The sequence below is a fragment of the Orbicella faveolata genome, unplaced genomic scaffold, assembly GCF_042242905.1.
Source record: "Orbicella faveolata isolate gen_17 unplaced genomic scaffold, um_ofav_v1 contig_1, whole genome shotgun sequence".
Classification (NCBI taxonomy): Eukaryota; Metazoa; Cnidaria; class Anthozoa; order Scleractinia; family Merulinidae; genus Orbicella; species Orbicella faveolata.
This window is the reverse complement of record NW_028301536.1, coordinates 3,318,705-3,341,068: the sequence shown is the minus strand read 5'-3', so window position 1 is coordinate 3,341,068 and position 22,364 is coordinate 3,318,705. Positions and strand designations below refer to the sequence as shown.

The 22,364-nt window shown below is 37.7% G+C and overlaps 1 protein-coding gene across 2 annotated transcripts; it reads left to right on the top strand.

Moving 5' to 3' along the window:
* The first annotated feature begins 104 nt into the window (after nt 1-104).
* LOC110052425 (galanin receptor 2a-like) lies at nt 105-14,665 on the top strand. 2 transcript variants are annotated; one of them, XM_020758559.2, is made up of 3 exons: nt 105-1,466; nt 11,404-11,480; nt 12,242-14,665. In XM_020758559.2, exons 2-3 carry the CDS (start codon nt 11,459-11,461, stop codon nt 13,423-13,425), a joined length of 1,206 nt encoding a protein of 401 aa, XP_020614218.1. In that variant the 5' UTR covers nt 105-1,466; nt 11,404-11,458; the 3' UTR covers nt 13,426-14,665. The 2 variants fall into 2 exon arrangements, with proteins under 2 accessions (XP_020614218.1, XP_020614216.1); XM_020758557.2 differs by lacking the exon at nt 105-1,466 and adding an exon at nt 3,742-3,854.
* The last annotated feature ends 7,699 nt before the right edge of the window (nt 14,666-22,364 follow it).

Genomic DNA, 22,364 nt, shown 5'->3' with positions numbered 1-22,364 from the left:
ATTTGTGCTTAAAACTATTACCATTATTATTGTTATTATTTTTTATCATTATTACTTAGATTGCTACTATTATTATTAATAATCGTAACTTTATACATAAATATAGACATTACATTTAGGAAAAAATATTACTTCGCTTACTTCGCAATAATACTTACAACAAGTTACAGTACATGTAGGTTAGAAGAAAGTAATAAATAAACAATAGCCTCCATTTGGCGCCGAAATGTGCTTCAATATTTACCCGAGGAGCGAACAGTTTTCCAAGAGCGATGCTCGCAGAACACTGCGAGCTTCGAGGGACAGATAATGCCCAAGGACAACTTTCCGAACATATTTCAAAGTCAAATGGTGCCTATTGCTTTTATAATCTTTCGAATATTTTTCGAAACGCACGAATCTTTTAATTTGGTGTGTTTTTTAGCCTTAGAGTGGCCGTATCCACCCCACTCACACCCAGCCCTTGACAAGATTCCTGACCGTTCTTCGTGGATCCCCTGAGGAAAATCTGGGGATGGGGGTGGTGTGGGGTGTTACGTGGGGAAAAGCGACGGATGCTAATGAAATATACCGCTGCAACTGACAGGAAATGTTTGAATTTAGCTGCATGGATGTAATTTGCATCTTGAAACAGGCGTTTGCTTAATCAATGGTTGCCTCCAAGAACGATCTCACGATTTCTACAACTCTGAACACTAAGGTTAAAAAAGTATCATTTGGTTAAAAAAAAAAGAAAAAATTACAACCAACCGAAGAATTGCTGTTACGACAGAAACTACGTGACTACACACTGCTTGGCGTTGAAGGTGTTGACACGATCTCTTTGCATTTTCTACTACCGTCTCGACGAGATAAATGATCTAAAATTGTACCAGGTTTCCAAATTATCTACTACATCCTGTAGGTAAATTAACAATAATGGCAAATTTATAAAATACACCCCGGATATCTTCAATTTCGGAAGTAGAGATCAAAATTGATGGTCTCTCTCCTGTGTCGTGCGATATCAGCTTTTGAACAATTCGAAAAACACCCTTTGTTTCACTAACAAGCCTTACCGTGTAAACGAACTTTATTTTAAACTTTATAATCAATTACTACACTTTGATCAGTTAATAACAAACTGCAGCTGCGCCAACATTGGTGGAAATGATACAATTATGCGATTTCTTTCAATCTACCAATCAAAATTGATTTTACTACAAGTGGCCATTGGATCTGTCAAGACGTTTCGTGGAAGTGTGAATTATACCATATGTTATGTCTGAATTTAGTTTGCTCTGCAAATTAGCCAACTTTAACCTGTCAATAGATGTGTGCCTGTGATTTGAATTCTCTTAAAAGAGATGAAGTCTCTGATTTTATTCAGTTCAACACCCAGTTTCAGTGAGATAAACCACAAATCTTCAAATTATCTCGGAAAACTGGCTACAACGAACAAAGCGAAGGGAACTCTCTATTGCACAGTAAGTCACAGTTGCGATTACATTTGATAGTTGCTCTCTCGCCCATTATACAACAAACCTTTTGTTTTGCGCGCATAAGAGCTTCTAAGTACTTGCACACAGAACACATTTTTAATGAAAGCCGAACCGAAATCATATTCACCGTAAAATCGTATATTTTCTTGCAAATAGACTGTAGGAGCTCCAGATGAAATTTTCAGATCCATCATTCGGTAAATGTATTTTTCTTGGGTGTTTGGTCAGTTAAAACTTATGTCTCCCACAAAATTATAAAGAGTTCACCTAGGGATTTCTTGGTTTCAATGAGCCCCCTGCTCCATCTCACTGAAAGTTTTGATTTGTGTTCAGTTAAAATTTATTTCGTCGATTGTGGATAAACTTTAGCAGACCAAGCAATATCCAAATTCTGCACTCTAAGATACATTTTTTTAAATTTTTTGCACTGCATGCAATACTGAGTCCACGTTAGTGACATAAAAACATCGAAATTAATGTGCAGCCAAGTTTCGTTGCAAAGCTGAAAAGAAATCGTAAAAACTAAAACAGTCTTCCCTTGCCTAGGAAGACCATTTGGTGGTAGGTGGTTTTTCCTGAAAAGTTTATTCGAGCCGAAAACATAATAACGGATTAAAGTTGTTGATGACTACACTCGCCCAATGATCAGTACACAAAACGGGTTCCTCCCTGTTTCGTCCACAGGCGATTGGCCTTGGTGAAAGGCGCGAAATAGGCAGCGCGAGGTCTGATGTATGAGAACAGGGATGTAAACGACATACTGAGATTGATTATCTTGTGATTTGATTTGAGTTCGAGCTGTGAAAACCGCTGGTCTTGCAATCCGGAGGTCCCGGGCTCATATTTTTCTTTCTCTTTGCACATAGTCAATTTGTCTGCTTCCAACCAGTTGTGATTTTTAACAAGTTTCTGTTTATTTGCAAATGCTGGTTTATTTAACGGACACAATGTAAACTACTGGGACACCAGGAACAGTGTTTATCCTATTATTTTTGTTTTCTAAAGAGCTTCATATCTTTTTCAAAATTTTACCGAGCGGTCCGGCTTTTTGGGGTATTGCAAGAAACTGTGTGAATGTGAACGTCGCGTTTTGCTTGTAGGAAACTGAGATTCAGACTGGGCGATCTCTTGACAAGAGTCGTGGGAAGTTAAGAATATTTTAACGAAAGGAGATTATCTATCTCCTTATCTCCTTTTCTTGCTTGTCGTTTTGTGTCCATACAGTCTGCCGTACGCCCCACCAGATCTATTTCCAGAGTTTCGCATCCTGAATTATGACAAGTAGTTAAGCTGAAGGACAAATTCTTCAATCTCATTTTTTCCAGTTGTCCCGGTATCAACGTGAGCGATCTTTAGTAAACATTTTTTTTATGAATCCCAGTACACTGCGAACAGCACCGTCGGCGTAGGAGAAACTAACTGCTCACAGCTAGGTATAATCCCAGCGGAAATATCAACAATTCTTTAGAGTCAGAATTTAACGAAAAAAAAGAACAAACCCATATATGGCAGCCGTTCAAAGGTGTAGTTTAATTTAAATGCTAATAATGAACACCAAGTGACGGATGAATATGTTTCCACCAATACAAAAAAAACTCGCTTGTCTTGTTCACCTGAAGAAGAAGTGTTCAAAATCTGCAAACATTATGATGCGAATGGTCGCTCGTTGTCATTTTAATAAGCTCCGAGACCTTTTTAGATGCTGTCCACCGTACCGGCGCCTCAATTACGCCGCCCAAAAATGACTATCAGTTGAAAGTTGGTTCTCGTTAAAAGTTGTCTTTGCACCCACTTATTTATATTTTTCTTTTCATTGCTTATTGCTTTTTGCAAAATTTAGCATAGAAATGGTGCTCAAAGTCCAATTAATTTGTTCATTTGAGTTAGAGCCGCCCTGTAAAAGGGTAGTCATAAGTGGTTGCTAACAAAACGTCGACCGACTAAACAAAAAGGCATTAATTCTTGGAATAAAGGAATCGTGAGATTCGCCGCCTGTCTCTGGATATTTTTAACCGCGTCGTTTTCTTTTTACGTCACAGTGCAATTATCACATGTTTGCGTGATGGTACACAGAAATACCACTTTCCTGATGGTCAGATAATATACCGAACATGCTATAAAAAGCATACTGGGACTAAAGCGACAATTAAATATGCAAACGTCGCGTGCTGCCAATCAAAATTTAACTGTCGACCAGACGGCTTTCACTGAAATTTTAAAATATGCAAAACGGAACAGACTGAATCCAGCTTGAAACGTCTCTTGGAAAGCCATCAACTATTTGCACGTTTGTGATTGAAAGAAATGGTGTTGGTGCTGATAGCAACGACTCCACTCGTGCCGAGGACATTAAAACAAGGAGCTTTCTTTGAGGTAATTGGTCATCTCTTTTGCTGACCATCCTTACGGTTTTTCTTTTCTTAATTGTATAGTATTTTATCTCGGTTTTGTGTTATCTCTGGCCATTAAATTGTAGTAAATAATTGAGCTATAGTTTTATTCTCCAAAATTTGAAAATAAGTCTTGACAATGGGGTACGGGCGGTTCAACCCAGTTCTGTCGTTCGAAACGAAACTCGACTTCAGTCCTGAGTCGAAAGGACATCGAATATATAAGCGCAAATAACAAGCTTTCGTCTAAATGTCTGACGTTAAAGGAGCTACGTCACGGTTTGGCATCTTGAAAAGTTAAGCCTAAATTTTCAAGTTCGTCGGTTTGTAATCCATGTTAATCTTTTCCATCCTTAACCATCCTTGTTCCTTTATGGTTTATTATTATCTCTTTGCTGTTTTTCTATCTTAGTAAACTGCTATTTTCAGGTTTCCTTCGCTGTAAAGGTAATTTGTACATGGCCAAAATAACTCAAAATACTTCTCTTCTAGTTTCGACAGATAGTATACAAACAACTGATAACTACAAACAGATACAAAAGTTTCAAGTCGGTGGTTTGTTCGTAGTGTTTTAATGAAATGTGCCTAAATTTTCGCTCAGGAAATGATGATGTTTTCTGAAAAATAATCCAAAAACTAAGCCTGCGTTATGTCATCAAAACACTTTTACCCCAAGTTTCTTTCCGCTGATAGTTTAATGTCAACCGTTAGAATAAGAACCTTAAATGCCGAAAACTCGACTCTGACTAAGTCAGCGAAGTAATGACCAATTTTGAATGCAGGAATGTCAGTCAGCCGGCAAACTGTGCATGAAACAATTATTTTGTACAATTTTCTTTTGGAAAAATATTTCATGGCTGTCAGGTGTTATAAATCAGTGGTTTTCGTGGGATCTCTTCTACCATCGGTTTGGATTAGAGCAGGACGGATAATAAGCTGTCATTTTTATGTCAATCTGTCACCCGTGAGCGTTCCATACGCCCATCTTATCTCTTTATAAAGTTGTTTCCAGTGAAAAGGGACGCTCTTAAGAGGAAGGTGAGTCGAGTAACCTTGGAGTGCTCATGCAGCCTCTTAGATTTTCTTGGAATTGCCTCGCTGTCAACGCCGAGGAAGATCTGCATCGCACCAAAGAAGTTAATTTTATAAAGCTCGAAACTTTATATTAAGAACTTTACTTTATACGGCAGCTGTTGCACACTGTTTTATGTATACGCTAACAATGAATGAATTATTAACACGCGCTTTCAAAGGATCCTACCAAACCGCTATCTTTAATATGATAAATGTGTGTTTTCGTATTTAGAAATGAGATCCAGATATTGGCAAGTTTGCTATTCTGCCAGCACACAAAATAGACAAGGAAAGGTTACCAAGCATGACTACTTTAAACCTTGCCAAACAATATTGGTTTTCGATGGTCATTATTACACGTGCAATACATGTATATATAGAGGATATTACACGGTGGCGAGAAGATATGAATTTTACGTTCTCGTGTTCTTGCCACGAGAACATAAAATTCATATCTTCGAGCCAACGTGTAATGTTCTTTTTATTATATGGAGACTAAATATTGAAACCAATTCAACAAAAGCAAAAGGCGGGAATCGTGACGTCATTGAACGATACGACACTCACAAAGGTGACATACGGAAAATACGCCACTCGGGTCCCGGATGAAGTGGCGTATGGAATCTACGAGTGGTTTAGTTCCCAGTAAAACACTCTTCTCCATATAATAAAAGAGATTATCAAGGTAAGAGAGAGAATTCCTATTCTTCTGCGGATATTAATCGCGCGTTGTGTGGATGTTTTCGTGGAGGATCTGTTTATGTTTCGTTTCGTTTCGTTTCAAAGCAAAGGAAAGGCCGGAAAACCTCCAACGCTGTGGATAAGTCTTCTTTGATATTTTGATTACAAGCAAAGGAGCTTCGGCTCTCGGTATGTTTTAGTACATTTTGAAGCTTTGATAGGAGTTTAAATAAGAGACGTATGTCCCCTGCACAAACAATAACAACTGAATGAACGGCAGCGATGTTTAGAGTGCAAAGCGAACAAACGCCCAAACACAAGCTAGGCAACCGAACAAACAGGTGGTCAAAAGTGCAGGCAGTCGCTCGCTGCCCAAGCAGCAAAAAGCAGTTTAAGCAGCAACGGCAACAACGCCAAAGACAACGTCGATTAGAAAACGACTTAATTTTCAACCTACGAATCTCGCGAGAATTTAGATTCATTCAGTTTGTCTATACTGTCAGAAGTAGCTCAAACAGAATATGTAAGACAGCTTCAGAATTCGAAAGAGAAATGTTAAGAATTGGCCGCCGTATAGTTCACGTTTTCTCGAATATCCAGAGTGTGGCCATTTTACGTTGTTGTTTTGACAAAGAAACGAACAAACATATTGTAACGCACGCTTAAACAGCCATTGTACTCGTAGCCGACTTCCTGAAACCGAATAAACGGCAAAATAATGAACAGCCAAACGAACGAAAAACAAACGAAAGCCCGGCTTAACAAAAAGGCGGCTGAGAGTGCAGACAACATCTCTGGTATGAAACGAAACCAAAACGTATAAAACGACGTTCGTCTCAGGTAGTTTCTCAGGTAGTTTCGCCATTTCGTCTCGGGTAGTTTCGAGAAAGTCGCTTCGACTGTCCAGGCATCGCGCGAGTAACATCCTCGGAAGAACTGGTACCATGTCTGAAAATAACTTACGAGTGATTACCTTGGGTAGAAGGCCTATATGGGGGATTCACTCTCTCACCTTGATAATCTCTTGATATATATTTAGTATTCTTTGAAGTTTATGACATAGAGGTCTATAAATTCTTTGTCGCCGCGAGATAAGAGAGATAGACATATTGTAAAGAGACCATGACTGTCCACTGAAAAAGACAATGGTTCGAAGGAAAAAAAAAATCGATTTTTAAAAAGTCGTGAAAAAATGAATTGAGGAACTGAATAATTGGTCTGATTTTACTAATAGTGATGGGATAAAAAAAAAAAAAAATAATAATAATAAAAAAAACCCAGACTGGAGTATATCAAAAGCATAAAATGGGATGAAGACTTTTCTAGACAACGCTCATTAAGAAACGGTGAACCTTTTTTGAAGTTTAAACCTATAACCCTATCACAACAGCCGGGCATAACCCAATACCAACTAAAAAACCCAGTGACATAATGTTTGCCTTATCTTGAGAATAAATAGCCAAATCGCCTTTGGGAAGTGGAAACCTTACTAAAACTAAAATATAGGCTATCACAAAGTAAAAATCAATGAATTTGGCTCTAAAACTGCAGCGATAAACCTCAACTTGATAATTTTAACGACAACAACAAAAAAAAGCAACAACAACAACATTTGTAAAATGTGTGAAGTTTCAATACTATGTTATAATTTTTTGATGAATGCTGAGTTATCTGTACTGTCCACGAATTATACACAAAAGCTGATCTGCTGAGGATAGGCCAGATTTTCGTTATCCTTACAAATAAAACCCTTTTAAAATTTAAAAGCCTTAAAACTTTGAAACTGCATGTTTAACCCAGAACACTAAAACTTCTCAAGTGTCATTATTTCACGGCACTCGTTTACCTGGTGTGCTTGGAAAATTGCTCTAAAAACCCGATAAAACAAGCAATTGCACGAAGCAAATTTCCAACGCGTGATTGTAATTACAACTTCACTAATAGTCAGTTTAGAGATACCGAAATCAATATTGACAACAAAACTTCCGATGCCCCACTTTATCCTGGCCATTAATTTCCTTCCGATAGAAGGATTAACATTTTTATCCGGCGAGTTGCGATATCTTCATTTGGCCTCCTGCAGAGAAAAATGAAATTTGGGCGGCAAATATTGTAGTAGATAAAAACAATTTTAATGACAAACGTAAGCGAGAAGTTGAATGAGCAATTTATTGTGTTTTAATTCTCCGTTACTACTCTACTTTAGCATAGATCATCATCTGTATAAAAGGCTAAAGAAGCTACCGTCAAATTTAATGCCTGTTTTACGTCATAATCAAATGGAAGAGCATATTTGTCCATTTTTGTTCACGTTTTGCTCTTTTTACCATCTGAAATGTGAGAAAAATCGCGATTACAGCGGAACGTTTATCACTCACAGATCGGAAACAATTACTCATAAACGGAAGTTCAACGAGATTACTTACTTGAGATTGAATACAAAATGACAAATACAATTTGATCGTGACAGGTAAAACAATTGCGTTTTTTTCACCACGACGTAATTGGGTCAATTACTTTTTTTTTACAAAAGTGCGTCACTTCAGTCAGCGAGTATTAATTTCACGAAAAGCATCAACAGAGACGTACTTGCCCTGCTCTGGTAACTCTGAAAAAAGGTACAGTAGGCTTTTAATTACGTATTCAGATTGAAAGCAAAAAATTTCTTCGTTAGCTGAATATTTCATTTCGTTATTAATGTTTAGAGGTACCCGGAAAATATCAAGTGCAACTGCGAGCTAAAAAAAATGACAAGCGGAATGCTTAACATATTGTCAACTTAATCAAACTTTGAAAGGAACACGTCCGAACGAAATTGTATTAGGAACGCTTCTCTAATACGTCGCCACCTCTCAAGGTGGAAAGAAAAATGAAACTTTATATTTAAGTTCTGTCCACATATTGTCCACCGTATTGTCTACATTTAAATTCATTTATATTCAGATTTATATTGATTATATTCACATATCTCTTGAGACATTATTTCTACCACAAAGAACGGTCCTTAGTGGTTTTTTCACATAAAAATTCCTTTTTTTTAATCGAATGTACATTAAAAATGTACGGTTAATCGTCATGATCATATTGATTTAATGTGATAGTAAACAAAAGAAGGCTGCTGTTGTTTTCTCTTATCACTTTTTTGACAGAAAAAGAGCTAAAAGGGCTGTTAATACATTGTTTGAAAGTCTGTCCAGGGCTTCGGAAAGTATAGATATACAGCAACAAGAAAAAAATTGTTCTTTCACAGCAGTCTCCATAAGGCTAGGAGCAAAGTTTTTTTTTTTTATCTTCAAATTAAAAAAAGCTCGAAATGAGCAGGTGCGAGCCGGCACTTATTCTCAGAAAAGTGTGAACAAACAACTTTCAATACCCGTGAAAGCGGTGGTAGTTACGAACATTTCCAGCGTTTGACATCTTGTCGTTTCAATATCGCACAGCAGATAAACTCAGGCTGAAAAAATTTTCAAGCAGTCTGATCGATTCAGGGAACAATAGGCCGTTTACAAAAACGCAAATGATCGCGAGTAATTTTTTCCAATTTTAAAATATAAAAGCATCAAGAGTTAGCCTGTAAGCAAGACGTTCGTTTTAACCGGTGCCAGATTTCAATGTTTAAAGATTTTTAATTCCTTCCATAGCAAAAGATTCACCTTTGAACACATCTCCACAACTTAGCCCTTTTGTACTTTTTCATGTCTTTTCTTGTTTTATATTGCCTTGTTGCCTCCATATTCATCGTTTCAAAACTACTGTGAATACAGTTTGAATGAATTTAAAGAAGAAATTGCACATGAAAAATAGCCAAAAAAAGCCAGCAAGCGAATTTTCCTGTGGAGATTTTGATAAATTTACATTTCCTCGCGTGTCATACATGTAATTGGAGAGATATCAACTTCGAAAAGAGAAACCACGCACCTTATCTATTGGGGCCACGTCTACACTCTGCCGGAGAAATTTAAAAACGCAGCTTTATTTCTACGGTCCGCACTAATCCGTTACGAAAACGAAAGTTTTCGAGAACGCTCTTTAAATCGGCCGGAGGAATTTGAAAACGCCGGCCTTGCTTTGAAGTGTGAACGGAAAACATTTTGAAAACGGAGCTTTTCGGAAACGGTGATATCACTATAATCATATGATTTCGTTGTCCGAGTTTTCCTCGAACATAAATCAAAAATGACCATTGATTGTTGTGTTTTCAAATTTCTCCGGTGTAGTGAGGACGGAAAACATTTGATGCGTTTTCAAAGTGAAAAAGTCTGAAAACGCCGTTTTCGAATTGTTTCGACGTAGTGTGAACAGGGCCTTAGAAATTTCGTAGAAATCAGTGCAGAAAGAAGAAAACAAATTATTTATTTTACGTGAACGTGATAATGGGGAATAACAACTGTTTTACCAGGAGGAAAATGAGGAAAATTGCTGGTGCAACAAAGAATTCCAATTGTTTCATGAACTTGAATATGACGAACGATATTAGCCTCAGTTCATGTTTTGTCTATAATAGCTCGATGCTAAGTATATTCGGCTGTTCTTCTGACATGTTTTTATTGTTGCTCTTCGCAAATATCCAGACACTTCCTCTTAGACCTCTTAAGACGTCTCAAGGGTGCAGGTCTGAAAGGGATGAAAGATTATAACGAAAGTAATCAATTTTCGCACTCTCTTTAAGGTACTGACGTCATAAGGCGCGGTCATGCCTTTTGAAAGAGAAAATTACCCAATGTTCGTTTACACAATTTAAATTAATATTTGAACGAAAAAATAGTCAGAAATTCTTCTGAACTGGAAAAAAAATTATGAAAACTTTCTTCAAGTTAATTCCGTTTGCCAAGAAAGAAATAATAAACCGCATTTTAATTTTCAGTGACGCCATCTTAATTAATTATGTGTTATCGAAGTCTGGAAAAGCATTTTTTTTGGTATATCCACGAGCAATTGCGTAAATCAATGTCTGTTGCTATTGGTAATTTCCTCGTATTTGCTTCCTTTCAGGGTAAAACACTTTAGAACCATTAAAATGGATCCAAAAATCATTTATTTTACCCACTATGTTCGCTACTCTTAAGACTTGCCGACAAATGCATGTAATTTTCATTCGTGGTGCCGCGTCTTCGCTAAACAAGGAAATTGTAAAACCCATCAAAAATATCCAATTGCCGAAAACTACGAACAAACCGGCAATAAATAGCAACATTTAGCACGTTCGTTACTTATTTACATCCATTATTTCCCTCATATTTACCTTGTGGTAAGTATTTTCAGAGAAATGTGAATGTCTTACAATGCTAGTGCTTCAAGCTGTCGGCCAAATTGAGAAACATGTAAATCACACTCTTCTACAAGGCGGATCTAGGTATTTTGAGAATTTGAAGAATAACGAACTCTAAAAAGGCAATTCTTCATATTTCACAATACATCATTTGCTACCTAAAAGCCACCTATTGCCTTTTTTTTTTGATTAGGAAGAAAAAAATATCTTTACGTACGTGCGACGTTTTTTAAAAATCGATAACAACTAACATTATTGACTTCTTGTGGGGAGTGGGTTTATAATCGAGCAAACAAACTATGATAAAAGATCAGTTTTGAAGAAAAATAGCAATTATTTCATGATCTTAATGGAAGTCTGTTATCGATTAAATTGGTAGCGAGGATGCCATATCGTTTGACACGGAAATTATCCAATGGGCGAGCTTTAAAATCAGCTGAACATTCACAATACATTCACCTACAATACAGTCTGGGTTTTATAATATTGATCTCGCTTCTTCTCGAAGGTTTTTGTGATTATCGAAAAATTCAAGGACTGGGATCAAGCACTGAAACATACAAATGAATATATCGAGCACAAACGGTAAGTACTCTAAATATTCTTCACTTTTAGAGAGTTTTAATGAATGAAAATCGTCACCAGGGACAATTAATTCTATTGCGCCTAGCTACTCACTCCGCATATGCTTCGTGGTAAGATGTTTAGTCGTAAACGAGCGTTAATATCTTGGTCATTGAGAAAAAATTACTAGATTGGAAGGAAAAGTGGTTTAAAATGGGTAGAATCATATAAAATTGGGGCTTTGTGAATCAATTTTTTCCAAGTTAACAATGTAATTGTGCAATATATCCGCGTTCGTGTCCGCTCATTTTGTAATGTGGTTTTTATTGTCAGATCTAGAGATGATATACAAAGATAAAGAAAATATTAGGCATGTCACTGATACATACGTGTGAAGAATAATTTAGACAAAGATGACCGTCGCAGTTTAAAAGAAACTGAAGGTTCAGGATTAAAACATGTAATCTTTCCAAAACAGAGCCAATTTGGCTATGGTTGTTACCAGTTCGCAGCCGAAAGGGTAACTCAATTATGTTTTGGGCGCTGTACTCTCAACTTAATTGCAGGTTTGTCTACGAAGTCACGTCCTAAAGAGCAAAGCAATGATTCGTTGTTTTTCAATGATGTTAAATTAATGTACATCTAAGGATTTGAAAATCTCGGAGGATTTCCTATTTTTTCTGCACTTCATACACAAAGACTATTTGCTAAAGATGAGAAGATATCGGAAACTTCTGACTTTCTTCACTTCATAACACACGTTTATGTATTTCTCTTTTGAGATTCCTCGAATGCCGCTTCTCAGCTGGACCCTTTGGCCCCACCGTCGACCACACACCAGATCGTTGTCCTCCTGGTGTACAGCTTGATGTTCCTCCTGTCTCTCAACGGAAACGTCATGACGGTCTTCATCGTGTTGACAAAGCCGTACATGAGATCCGTCACCAATTGTCTCATTGCTAACATGGCCATAGCCGATCTCCTGATGACGTTCAGCGCCATGCCCTACTCGGCTGCGTATATGTACGTAAATAGTCGCTGGTTCGGTGGGATCATGGGAATGATCACGTGCAAGATACTTCATTTCTCAGTTGCACTGTCCATCGCGGCCTCCGTTCTCACATTAGTTGTCATCGCCTTGGACCGCTTCTTCGCCGTGGTGTACCCTTTTAAACGCGCCAGCGTTATTCGCAAGATTTGGGTGGTGAGCACCGTTATTTGGGTCCTCTCTGGCCTATCGATGTCACCTTACCTGTACTACTACAAGTCGTTAATCTTACAGGATGGTTATCACCATTGCTATGCGAGCTGGGAGCCTCTGGCTAGGTCTTGGGAAGCTTCGCGCATTTATTTCGCTTTTATTTTTATCGCTCTCTACTTGGTCCCCTTGTTCATCATTGCTATCTTCTACAGTATTGTTTCATTTAAGCTCTGGATTCGAAGGATTCCTGGAAATCCGAGCGCCGCAAATCTCCGACATGCAGAAATGAGCAAGAAGAGAACAATCAAAATGCTCATCATCATCGTTATTGTTTTCTCTCTGTGTTGGCTGCCAGCCCATTTGATGCACTTCTTCATCTATTTCGATGGAGAGACGTACTATAAAATTCCCTCTTTGTGGCAATTGATCGCATTTGGCGTCTCACAGGGGAATTCATCCATCAATCCCTACCTGTACATAGCACTTAACAGAAACTTCCGCCGCGCTTATGTGGACGTCCTAAGGAGCTGCTTTAGCCCTGCTAAGAATTTGGTGCGATCCCGAGGAAGCAATACGACATCGAACACGACTTTAACTCAGGGTATGTCCATGGAGTACGTTCAAGTTGCAGGCCTAGGTAGAAGAGGAGTGTATGAGCTATCTGAGACCAAGAAAGACACGGATTCCTTGCCACAGTCTGTCAGGCAGATAAGTCTCATGAAAAAGACAGACAATGACTCTCAATCAGAGGGACACAAATTGTAATAGAAAATCAATCCTCCATACCAAAAGGATAACGAAGCAACGAAGGATAAGTGTAAGAGGACGAAACAGACAAACGGGCAATGTCCTGGCGAAAATCGAACAGGCTTGTTTACACCGACTCTTAGCTTGGTTACTCAGGCTTTGCTTATTTTTTTCCGTCCTTAAGCCCGGCGGGTGACAGAGGGATGCAGAAATTGCCCGCAAGCATTCCCTCAAGTATTTACGCTATAGTAACTGAACTTAAATGGTGTGTATAATGTCCAACAAATGCTCATTTTAGTGTCAATTAGTGGCCGTGACTATGTGTCAATTGCGGCGTAACGTCACGGGCAATGCATCTTGGATCCGCCAATTTGGTAAGGGATGGGAGAAAAAAACAAACTGCAAGAATTTATACGCAACTCTTCATAAGACACAGGCCTCTGGCCGACAGCGAGCTTGAAGCATAGTCCCGCTGAGCATTCAATTTAGATTGTCAGGTAATAAGAGTAGCTCAGAGTAACCATGAATCGCGAATGGGCTTGGGTTCTCGATTAAAGGATAACGGCTTCTCGAGAAGAAATTGCCTTGTAGTTTCAATCTTTTCCTCAAAAGCGTAACAATTTTTTTCCGTCCGCTCCTAGGACTTAAAGAAGAGAGAATGAAGACATGCTTTCTCTCAGTGAGTCTTGAAATGATTGATAGAAATGACGAATTAAAATAATAACAATATTAGGACCGGAATGATTACGGTCGGCCAGGAATTTTGTTTGGGATTACGCAGCTACGCGTTCGGGTTAATTATTTCATCTTGCAGTAAACAAGGTTATGAACTAGCGAAAATCAGTACTGGGGTAACAATCGTAGCAGAAATCACCTGTCTGTGCATAAATGTTGTAAATAAAATTGTGTAGTTTATAGCGATAACTTCATGGAATAGAACTGTTTTCAATTGAGTGTTGCAAACGAAACTCAAAGTTACCACTCGAGCTCTACCCAATTACAATTACACAGACAATCCAGTGAACCAGTCAAAGCTCAAAGTGTGCGAGCGAGCCACGTTTTGGCTTTACTTCTGATTGGATGACGAAGTGGCGCGAGATTTTAAGCCAATCACTCAGCGTGACAGTGGAAAACAAAAGCAAATAAGTATAACTATTAACACTCAAGCGAAAAAGGCTCTAATTTAACAATCTGTAGTAGTTAAATTAAACCTTTGTAACTTTGAACTTATTTGTTGAATAAATAAGTAAAGACAAAACTAAGTGTAGATACGTAACATGCCCTTTATTAACCTCTGTTTATTGGAAGCCAAAATGTGATCGGTTTATTGCTTAAGACAGACTTGACATCAAAGCTCTTGTGAACTTTATCATGAAAACAGCACGTTCCCGTAGTTATTTGAATAGTGCGAAGACGTGGAAACATACTTGACCCTGGTTGTAACTGGAGACGTGGTTAGTCAAATATTCTCCATACCAAAACCTCATTACATCTCCCTTGCTCAGGTAAAATGGGTGGGCAAAATCAGCGAAGACTAGTTCATCAGAGTCTCTGGAGGAAAATGAATAGGATTTTGTTATCATGAAATCATCTACGTAAATTGAGAGAGGGAAATGAGGGGCTACAGGTGGAATGCAGATACCTACATGTTAAAAGTTTTAGAAACTACACGACGTTTTTTTAAAACACGTTTCTGACAGAATCTTCTGTAACAGAGTTTATATATAGTGTACGCAAAATGTTATTTGACTATAAGAACAAGAGGAAACATGACTATGTAAAATAAATGTATTATTTTAAGTTTTACTCTAAATCTTCAACTTTATCTTGTGAATTTAAAACTTTGTAATATTTTACATTGTCATGTTTCCTTTTGTTCTTATAGTCAAATATATAGTACACTATATATTCAACTCTGTACTTTGTAATTTAAACTGAAGATGACAGAAGATTCTGTCGTAACATGTTTTTAAAAAGCGCTGTGTTGTTTCCTCAAATTTTAACATGTCTGCTACTATCCAGACCATGCCTACATGTATATTAATGTGAGGACAGAGGAGGATGAAGCGTTGAGTGACAAAGAGAAGGCCATAATAGAACTTACGCGGAAATTATAGTTGATAACTAAGTGCCCATTGATTGATTAATTGAACGAATGGTCTAACAACTGTCGTAAATAAACCAATGATCGATCCAAAACGATCCACCTTGCGCCTGTGTCAAAACCAGTCCTTGTCCGAAACCATTCATAGGAAGCTATATGAAAATGAGTTCCGCCTCCAGGTTCATTTTCATGCAAATCAAACTCATTTTCATACGAGAACTCGTTTTGAAACAGAGGCACAAGGTAACTCAGAAATGGGCTATTGATTGATAGATTGGTTCATTGATTAATTGATTGATTGACAACAAACAAAGAACGAAACTGTCTTAAGATTTTTTTTGTTATCTTGTTCATATTAACTATCTTCTTTAATCCTAGCTAACATTATTGTTAATCAGGGTTCAAAAAAACTGGCCAAAGGATGGAGTGGAAAGGGGTATGTATATTGTTATTGTTGTTGCTGCTGTCGTTGTTACACATATATCGTCATAAACTATATATTTACTGTTCTTACGTTGCGTCAACGAAAGGCATAGAGTACCACATCCCGGGTTCCTCGCTTCAAAGCTCTGCCTCCGGAAAGATCACGTGATTGGTTTCGTCTGTGACGATGATGTTCAGGGGATCCTCCTTAGACGGACAGCCCCATCTACTGTCAGTCGCTTCGTCGCCGACACATCTGTGTAGCATTATGAAAAACAACCAATGCAAAATCTAATTTTCTATTATAGCGGAGCTCTGGCGGGCGAAAGGGCCGCTTAGCGGAGCCCCATACTTTAAATGGGAAAAAAAACTTTAAATGGGGAAAAAGGAAACCCATGATGGATTTTCTCATGGTTTTCATGGCTAGCAGTATTGCTCGTGGGCGCCCACGCACGACGACGACGACGATTCGCAACATGGTGACCATACTTCAGCTAGGCAGGTAATAGTTTGACCGAGACATACAGCTTTGGTTTATAGTGTATATCTCATACATCTTTGATATTGGACATCCATGTTGTGATCAATTGACACCTGCCAAAACAAGGGATCCGCTGACCTGTATTACGTGACCGTATTGCGGGCTCAAGTTTAGAGCTCATGGGGGTCACATGTTTTTTGAAGTTGAACGCTGCCCATGTACTGCTTTTTCAACTGGATCGCAGGCTGAAGCCAGGTTAACTAGTTGTAATCAGAGCCGGGTTGTTCGAAGCCGGCTAACGCATCCCAAACTGTGTTAACCGAAGTATAAATTTTTCTTGAATAAAAATGTTTATTTGCTTATGTTTTGTGCAGTTTGAGATAATTCAAACTCAGAACAGAAGGCCAAACAATGTAAACAGAAAACCTCACTCCAAAGTTACAAAACTCAAATCAAACTTCCCGCTTATCTTGGGTGGGCTTTGAACAATTACCCGGCCCAGTAGCTCAACTTTTAGGCCTGGCTAAATCTATATATTAACTTTAAAAAAACAGGGTCAACTATAAAGACCTTGATAATTAGCAAGATGGTCACCAGAAGGACATTATGTGATTGATTAACTAATTTTTCACCACTACGAAATTACGTTAATGGGTACGGAAATTGACCAACCGGGGCAAGAGTGATTAACGACACATACACTACTGTACATGAATACTTGTTGCACACATTTTCTATTAAATTCACTTCGTTCGCTCCGTTCTAAAATTTTTGCAAGCATTATTGCAGAGGTAGTATCTAATGCTGTATGTCATTCGGCTTCTGCGACAGTCTGCGCGCTGCTTTATCAACCTTTGTCCATTGCCGCTAATACGGTTTGGGTTGGAAATGAGAAATTAGTTACCATGTAACAGGAAAAAATTACATTTGAAAAGTAACAAGGTTTGTATCTCAACAGAGTCAATTCTGGCTTCGCTTTTGCTTAGCACGTTAAGCACTGAACTTTAAAATGGGTTCGACCTCATCTTACCTTACTGCTCCCGACTTATACTTGAGTTTTATAAAATACATTTGTACCATGACTACCTTTTTATGTGGATATGGTCACTTGGAAATACAAAATTTCTTTTCGAGTGTTGTAAAATATTTCAAATATTTTACAACACTCGAAGATAAATTTCGTATCTCCGTACGGCCATGTAATATTCTCTATATATTTTACCTCCGTAGAGCGTTCTCACTCACGTGGGCAGCAGCCATTCAGATTCATTGAAAACGCTCTATAGAATGAAAAATGCACCCGTGGGACATATTGCTGGTGCCAATTTCTTCAGAATGGCCGATTATAACATGTGCGTATTGATAATTGGTCAAGTGACCTTGCCAGCGCATAAAAAAAAAATATCGTGGAGCAAAGTAGCTACCAGAAATGAATGCGTGATGATGAAATTAAGTAACATTGCCAATATTGAGGCCACTGACGTCAAAGCGCGAGATGTTTCGTTTTTGAAAAAATAAAAATAAAATAGCAAGACATGTAAGGAAAATGCTGCGGGATGGCAAGTTCCCATTCATACAAATCGTTTAAAATTTTCAAACGATCGAACTGTCCTGAAATCTCGCAGTAAAATAATAACTTTTTTGCATATCCCGTTTGGAAATTGAATATATGAAGAGGCCCAGAGAGTTATACGTTCATGTTAGCAATCGGTCCAAGATGTGGTTAGCTTTGAATTGAAGCTCGTACTCACTGGGTACAAAACTGAAAGAAAAAATAACATTGAAAGTAAACTTTTTTCTTAATACTAAGATCTATTGCTCGCTTTATCTGCTAAACAATTGTTAAAAATATAAAATTACACCCACGGTAGGTTTTTGGTCACATATGCCAAGCAATTTTTTCATAAAGATTTCAATAGTATGGAAAAAAAATGACCGTCAACCGTCTTCGCTGTTTGACTTTAAATTCCATTTACATTACTAATAATTTGCCCTTAAGAAAATAAAATTATCATCGAACACAAAGCATTATAGTATTTATTTTAAAACTTGTTTCTCGAAGCCATACCTCGCCAAGGCCACGCAGAACAAAGTTGCAAATAATTTGCCCCCAATAGCATCAAAACGCAAGAAAACGTCATCTTCTTTTCCATTTTTCTGAAAGAGAATTGGTAAACTAACTACAACATATATTTTCCTTTAAGGTGGGTCACAACAGTTTCCAGAATGTTTTAGCACGTCTACTTTGATAGCAACTCTTTTTTTCAGTTTACAGGACAGTACTGATATCAAACAAATGTCCTATCATTGGTAAACAAGTTATAGTAATCAGAGCCACCCTAAATTTTTGGTAAATTCAAGGTGGCTCCAGTCTGAATCTGCTTCCACAAATTTTATTAAAGTTGACAAAAGCTTGCATCTTAACAAGCTGATCACAGTTTGATAATTAATTAGACATAAGAGCTCTCCCGACTCGTTTTCAATTCGTCTTCATCGTTTTTCCTTCCCAATCCTATCTGACACTAGTGATATCTTAGGGCTCGACTACGGGTAGCCTATTTTGAGTTCGAAATCGATCGATGTGCTGGACGAATTCTCGAATGATTAAAAGCTCCAGATGATTATTCATCGGAAAGCAAACGCTGTGTTTTTGTAAACGTTTTTTTTTTTCAATAATGTTTTTTTAAGAATTGGAAAAGAAAACGCTGTGCTTCGGTAAATGTTTCATTTATTTTTTTTTAATATAGACATATTCGTTATATAAAAAAATAAAAAAATAAATAAATAAATAAAAAATTAAAGATAAAAATTGCTCTGTACTGTAAGATTAGGACCCACTGCGCCATAATTGCACTAAGGAAATTGGTGAAACATATTCATTATATTGGTTTCCACAGAAACGCTGGGTTGTTAGAACAGCGGGCTCAAGTTAAAAGAGTCGTGCGACAGTCGTACGAGTGGATGGCTGGTTCCAGCTTATCCCTCATTTAAGTCGTCGCTGAGCTCGTTCAGGTGGGAGTGAAAATTTGTTTTTCTGGAAATGTTTCTCATTCGTACATTCGTGGATTTGTTTAGACCTTGGACAATGGCGTCATTCGTCGCCAAGACAATGGAGCTGGAGTAATGGAAGACAGTACAACTCGATGTAATTTCGAGCGACTACGTTTGGACACAAGCCACAAATGGACTCGCGTTATTCAATTAATACAAATTAAAACTCCATTCTCAGCCTTTCATAAATCATTATTCGAGTTCAGTGGCTCACAGCCACTTTGATTGAGTTATGGTTAAACACCGCTACCTCAAATCCTCAAGGGAAATGAAAAAAATGGTTCTAAATAAAGAGAGTTCAAGATAGTATATGTCTCAATTCAAGGGAAAATGATTTGATTTCGAGTTCAATATAATCGAGTTTGAGATAGCGAGGCCGAAATTAAGGGTGTTCTTAATGGGCTTTACTGTTGCTATGGTAAAGTTTTGCTTCATGAAAAATGCCATAACTTGCTCACTAATAATTAAGCATTTGTTTGGCACCATTATTTCAGCATCAACTAATTAAAAACGAAAGATAGCAATAATCCACGAAAGAAGAAGTGTTAAAAAATTCTGGAAACCATTAAAAGCTACCTTAACGAGACATCTCGATGTTGCTTCTGTCGCATAAAGCTGAATTCCCCGACCGAACTTGCGTTAATTTATGTTTAGGCTTCGCTACTCGAAATCCGTTAAGATTATCACACGGCCTTGTTGGTGTTTGTTAAACTGATGGGTTTTCCACCGTTTCGGTCTATTTTTTGCGTGTGTCTGTATGTCTTTTTTTATGAAATTCTGATAAAACCGAAGGCCTGGTGTAAAACGATTTAGATCCAAATATTTTTAATATGCTACGCCGGCCCCTATTACTTCAACGTGTCAGATAAATCTAATCTGGACAAGCGGATTTTTGCAACTGTATATTGTTAAGGAACGTAAACGAGAGCGACACTACCCGGCGACACTGTCAATCTGTGCTTAGCAGTTTGTCTGATGGTTTCACTGGAGATTCTTGATCGCTCGCCGCCTGGCTTCCCACGCACAGTTCTGCGGCAGCCAGTTTCGTTAGTATTCTATTTTTCATACCATTTGGTTACTCAGGCAAACAAACGTAGCTGACTTAATCTCAGAAAAAAATAAATACACAGGCTTATATGCTGAACAGCTCAAAGTTTTGGCGAGCAACTGGCATCATAAATCATTAAACAAAGTTTAGTATGCACTGGCTTAAACAAATGCAGGAAAAAGTGGCTGCAATCGTGAAATTTACCGTCTAACTTGCAGTTGAAAGAACCGAGCTCTTTAACTGCTGTTTTCGTTGCTTTACTTCAAACAATTGTTACTCTTAACACGATTGTTTTAGCACAGCATTTTTGACATGTCAGTAAAGTCCAGTGTGAAATTAATGCCAGAATGACTGATGCGTTGTGAAATTAGTGAGGAATTATTTAATTATGTTTCAAGGAAATGTTCTTACAAATTGCAAACACTTGTTGCCACATATGTCCGACAAACTCATTATACTTCTTGCGTACATATGCTCAATCATTAGATTAGATTAGATTACAGAATACGACTCAGTCTCTGGCACTTGTTATTGCCCCTGTTGTTCAACAGAATTATACAAACGGCGTTCACACCAGAGAGAAATGATTAAAATTAAAAGAAAGAAATCTATTACCGAACAATTGTAAAACTAAGCATTTTGTCACACAGAGCTCGAGTGTTGGCGGTATAGGGAGGTTTATGGCACAAAATCGCACAAAAATCCCTGGCGATCAGAAATGTTTGAAAAATACATTGTGCCTGGAAAGCTTACCTGCTGTATTATCGAATCTCTTCCTATAATACTGAGAAGCAAGCAGTAAGGGGTGTTTGTTGCTAACAAACGAAGTGGTTTGTTGGAACGAAACAATGAAGCCTTTGTTATGTTCAGCATTCAATTTAACACGTATCTCTGTTAAAAATTCCATCTATTTGCGGACCAGTAAGCTTGAACCAAATTTGCTTGGAAACTCTAACTGTACAGAAAACATTTGCTCAATTAATTTACGCTAGACAGGTCTCGTGCTGTTCCAGTTTTCTATTACAGTAATGGTAATAGGACTGAGTGGAGTTCAATTCGGTCTGTTATCATAAGAGCCGGATAACAAAATTGGGCGACCGCACAGCGGGAGTCCAATTTGTTTATCGCGAGTATGATTACAGACCGAAAATATAATTGGACGACACAAAGTCTTATCACCAATTAATCATAAAAATTACAATTTCCGAGAAAAGAAGAATAGCCAAGTTATGAAAGAAAGGAAATTTGCAATAAAATACCTACAAAGGAGATGTAAACATTCTAAGCCCACCGTGCTTCCTACCGGCAATTAGGCGCCAAAAACACAAAAGCAAGCGCGCGCACCCACGCACTTAACTACAACTTTGAATGTGATTGGTTGATATCAACTACAGCTTTGAATGTGATTGGCTATTGAACTGTCCGATAACAAACTGTCTTATAACAAACTGTCCAATAGCAAACGGTCCAATAACAACTTGACAAGTGAATTAGTGGAAACTATGAGTTTTTTAGACCAATCACAATCGAGGAAATTGTAATTTTTATGATTATACGTTGAAAAGAAAAAGTAAAAACAAACAAAACAAAACAATAAGAAAAAAATCTAAGCAAACTGAAATGACGCCCACGAATTGCAAATTTCTTGGTGAGTTTTCGCATGTTTATTTTTATCAGGTTTATTGCTGTGTGACCGTAGAAAATCACGCAGTATTTATCAAGTTTAATTGCAAATTTTATAATTTGATTCTTGGTTGCAAACCTGTTTGGAACAAAGTTTTAAATAAACGGACACTAATTCCGGTTAAAGACGCTTAGTGTCCATTTCTTGATCATTTTTTTTTAATTTC